The 5,000-nt window shown below is 44.9% G+C and overlaps 1 protein-coding gene across 1 annotated transcript in view; it reads right to left on the bottom strand.

The window, feature by feature from the left end:
- Positions 1-5,000, bottom strand: part of dnah5 (dynein, axonemal, heavy chain 5) — a 120,713-nt gene that overhangs the window by 69,601 nt on the left and 46,112 nt on the right. Inside the window, exons 39-42 of the mRNA XM_076279408.1 lie at positions 4,661-4,855; positions 3,455-3,589; positions 2,535-2,642; positions 312-465 (exon numbers count right to left, since the gene is read on the bottom strand). Of these exons, the coding sequence (XP_076135523.1) occupies positions 312-465; positions 2,535-2,642; positions 3,455-3,589; positions 4,661-4,855 (592 nt within the window). The remainder of the gene's footprint in view (positions 1-311; positions 466-2,534; positions 2,643-3,454; positions 3,590-4,660; positions 4,856-5,000) is intronic.

Below are 5,000 nucleotides of genomic sequence, written 5' to 3' on the forward strand. Positions count from 1 at the left end.
AAAGCACTACACACACAACCACAAAACATCAAAGACAAGATTAAACAATATGGACCATGTTATTATCTAAAATGACTTTATAATTGACCGTTTTGACGTTGGACAGCAGTGCTAATGGCATAAGCTCTGGAATGGGACAGAGTTGTTAATGAGCTGCGTTCTGGGACTGAATAGACTTGCTAATGAGCTCTGGGATTGGACAGAGGTGATAACGAGAGGAGCTCTGGGATTGGACAGAGGTGATAACGAGAGGAGCTCTGGGATTGGACGGCAGGGGTAATAAGAGGGGTAATCATTTCATTGTGACTAACCACTCATGGCCCTCATTAGGGTGTGGATGCAGGTGGTCTTTCCGGCTCCACTGGGTCCTAGTGCCATCATCCCGTGTCGGACCAACTGGGTCTCAAACAGCTGGATCACCTTCAACTTCCACGGAGGATGACTGATAAGACCAGCCTCAGCCACCTGTAGGAAAGACCAACACACCAGGAGTAAGTCACCAGACCAGCTTCAGCCACCTGTAGGAAAGACTAGTGCTAAACCACGTACTTAGACAAGATACAGACACTTCAAATGGTCCCTAGTAAAGGGGTTCTAGTTAATGGACTGAATTTACTGTAGCTCTCTACTGTAGATTGGTCACTCTTAGCTTCTTAGAGAACTCCTCAGCATACCAGAGCAGGTCCATGGCCTAAATAAAGAATAACTTCCTGTCCCACTGTGCGGATTGTTGAGATAACAATTTCATCAAGTGTCCCAACATTCTTCTAGAGCAGACATGTCAAAGTCAAGGCCCGCGAATGAATTATCTACGGCTGATGATATGTGATTAGTATTAGAACCGGCCCGCAGGCTGCAGCCGCCGGCTGCTGTTTTGCACGCACCAATACTCCATTTCCCACAATGCAACGGTAGCCCACGAACTCACTGCGGCGCCGCAAGTGGGCCTCGGCTTCATTATTCATCAGTATTCAGTCAGGTAACTTTAAGCTACCCCCCTCCCCAATGTTGTGCCTGAACGCGTTCATTGAATGAAAGTTCATGAACTCGTTCATATTTTGAGCGAACGTGAACTGAACGTACTGTATTAGCCTACTATTGCCTGATGAACGTTACTGTGAACTCGTTCATTCTGGTGTCTGTGAACGGCACGCTCTTTCAGTTTAACTTCGTTGAATAGGGTGTCAGATTTCTTCCACGTGAAAACCCGGCTAAAAAACACCGTAAAAAGGCCTTAATATGGCAGCATGCAGGTCACCATTTGTCAAACTATGGGCCGCGGTCCGCAATGTGGACAATGATCTGCAGAGTGAAATTATTCCCGGGTCATCATCTGATAATTTGCTGCGCAATTGATCAAGGAGTCGCGGACAGAAAAAGAAAACAAACATTTCTGCAATTAGTAGGAAATACTTGTTTGGTGTCATCAAACATAGAGGCATAGAATTAAGTGGTGGTATGAGCGTTTATTCAATGCATGCGTGTGCACATTGGTAGCAAAGCTAAGCTTCAACCTATTGGAAGGCTATTTAATTATGAAACGACATTTAATAGAACGACGTGGATTTATGCAACTTCCATAAAAAACAGAGCACAGACTATATAAAACACTGTTTGGCATTAAGTATTAAAGTCAGCCAAAAGCTATTAATTAGTCTTAGTTAAAGATAGTTAAAGATCTCCAGATCAATGATTTACGCATTATCTGATCCGCCATTTGCCATTCACAAAAGCTGGTATTGTGTTTCCTGAATCCTTACATTCAGGCATTCAAATTAAATGTAATTAAATAGCATATAAATATTTCTATCAGTGTATGATGCTAGCATGAGGGAAACATCCCAAAACAACGGCACCATATAACTGCTGTTGTTTTGAGAAGTATTTCTCATGCAAGCATCATGCAACAATGCAAAAACAATGAAACTATTGTAGGCCTAATTATATTTTACATTAGTAAAGCAGTACTCTGATGTGCATGTTTTCACAAATTTTTGTGAACAATCTTAGCACTTTAAACATTGACTGTTTTGAAGTGCATGTATAGCAATATAGTATAAAAATAATAATAATTGTGATATCATTATGATAATTTGATGGGGGGTGGGAGGAGGGGTTCATGGGTTCATGTAGGTGGGCCCTATGACCCCAAAGTATGCCTTGACTGGGCCTCAGGTCAAAGAAGTTTGAGAAAGGCTGATGTAGATGACAAAGCAGCAAGGAGGCATCGTATGATCATTTAAACAAGTTTTATGACAAGGTCGGTGAGGATGGGAAAAATCGTAAATATCTGTGCAAACTTTGCCCGCACTTCAGTCACAGTCATTATTCATTTAATCATTAAATAAAATAAAGTACACGTCTTGGTTCAATAGGTTACGTGCAGTCATTTTAATATGTTTTAATAAACATTGAACCAATCCGGCCCTCGGCTTGTAGCAAATTTGTTTTTTTGGCCCTCTAATGTATTTGACTTTGACATCCCTGTTCTAGAGCTCACAACATTGTAGGATTTATTTCTAGCCAGTTCGAACCTGTTTATCAATGGCTGCCTCCAAGTCTGGGTAGCCTGCTTTATCCAGCTGAATCCCAGGGAACAGGTCCTCTATCAGGCTCAAGAACAGAGGCTCGTCCTCATCAATCTGCCACAAAAACATAGACACGCACGATGGGGCATCAGAGGCAATGACACAGCAATCATCCATCTCACACACACAGCCAGACAGATAAAACAAAATAACACATGGACGCTGAGGGACTATCATTTACACACACACACACACACACACATACATACACAGACACACACACACAGACACACACACACACACACACACACACAGACACAGACACACACACACACACACACACACACACACACACACACACTCACACTCACACTCACACTCACACTCACACTCACACTCACACTCACACTCACACTCACACTCAGTAACCTTGCAACTAAATCTAGCCCTGTCATGCACGCAAAGAAATTGGATGACATTGGAATTGATATGTCCAATTATGAGCTCATCAATCATCAATTACACACCTATACCCAACCACCCACTGCCACACAAACATACCTACACACACACACACTCACAGACACACACACACACACACTCACACACACACACACACACACACACACACACACACACACACACACACACACACAAGCACGCACACCGTAGCACTCAAGGGATCGAAGCTTTAAAAGAAACATAGACACACAAAACACTCGGTGACTTTCCGATCACTGTCACAGTGGACACAAGGCTAATACACACAGACACACACACAGACCACATGGTGACATCGCACCCTAAATGGCCACCTAGTGTTCTTTAAACTGAACAATGACCGAGCCGTCCCCTGCTTCAGCGAGTGGACGTGAAGGGAGGGTCAGGGTGGCGGGGAGCAGTCCGGTATGGTCCACTGGACTCACCAGCTTGGACAGGTTCATGTCCCTCAGGACTCGCATCACAATGGTGGACTCCGTGTCGTTAGGATTGGCTCGCTTGGCTGCCCCAAGGGTCCGCAGGACAGACAGGATGTTCCTCAGGCCAAAGTCATAATGGACCTGTGTATGAACAGCACACACACACACACACACACACACACACACACATAGACATACATACACACACACACACACACACACACAGACATACACACACACACACACACACACACACACAGAAATAAAAATATATTTACAAAATCTATTTCAGAGCAGGCTTCAGAGACCTCTCCATCTCCCTGGAGACAGCAGAAGCATGTTTCATTTCTGAAACTGAGCTCTCCACACAGAGCCTCTGCTCATAAAGCGTGTGTGTGTGTGTGTGTGTGTGTGTGTGTGTGTGTGTGTGTGTGTGTGTGTGTGTGTGTGTGTGTGTGTGTGTGTGTGTGTGTGTGTGTGTGTGTGTGTGTGTGAGTGAGTGAGTGAGTGTGTGTGTAGTGTGTGTGTGTGTGTGTGTGTGCAGGTGTGTGTGTATGAGTGAGTGCACCCGACAAGGGTGTAATGATGCATATGTGTGTGTTCCTGTGTGAGTGCACTTGACAACATGAGAGAGCATGTGTGTGTGTGTGTGTGTGTGTATGAGTGAGAGCACCTGACATTACAAGAGTGTAAGGATGCATATGTCAAAGCTCAATGTTAACTTATAAGTGGTTGAAAGTGTTTGCCAGCTTGGCAACCAGACATTACTGTAGGTGTTGGTTGCCAAAGCCGACCAAATCTGGTTGCCACTGGTTGCAACAATTTGGTAGTCAAGGGCAACCGAGCATTAACCATTAATGTCGAGCCCTGGCATATGTGTGTGTTCCAGTGTGAGTGCACTTGACAACATGAGAGAGCATGCGTGTGTGTGTGTGTCTGTGTATGTGTGTGTGGGTGTGTGTGTGTGTGTGTGTGTGTGTATGTGTGTGTGTGTGTGTGTGTGTGTGTGTGTGTGTGTCTGTGTGTGTGTGTGTGTGTGTGTGTGTGTGTGTGTGTGTGTGTGTGTGTGTGTGTGTGTGGGTGTGTGTGTATGTGTGTGTGGGTGTGTGTGTGTATGTGTGTGTGGGTGTGTGTGTGAGTGTGTGTATGTATGTGTGTGTGTCTGTGTGTGTGTGTGTGTGTGTGTGTGTGTGTGTGTGTGTGTGAGGGCACCTGTTTGGAGAGCTGCTCCTCACACAGCTTGTAGAGGGTGAAGAACTTGCGGGCCAGCTCAATGTTGTCGATGAACCCACAGCTGGCCAGTTTCACTCGAATAATGATCTGCCGGTCCGGAACCATCATGGCCACCGAGCGGAAGTTGATCTTCAGGTTCTCGGGGAGTTCCTGGCGTCCCGCGTATCCTGGGTTCTACAGTCAATCACAATTGAGAGAGAGGAGAACTTGTCATAATAAACAACTTACTGAACTGTATTTAGTGAAGTTCTGCACACTGAGTCATCAGTTCATATGATGGAGAAAGATTCTGTTCTAGCACATAGTAGGTAGATGAGGT

The sequence above is a fragment of the Alosa pseudoharengus genome, unplaced genomic scaffold (genome assembly GCF_046254945.1).
Source record: "Alosa pseudoharengus isolate Yale_2024_CS ecotype anadromous, Long Island Sound unplaced genomic scaffold, YU_APseudo_1.1 YU_APseudo_1.1_scf_12, whole genome shotgun sequence".
In the NCBI taxonomy this organism is placed as follows: domain Eukaryota; kingdom Metazoa; phylum Chordata; class Actinopteri; order Clupeiformes; family Clupeidae; genus Alosa; species Alosa pseudoharengus.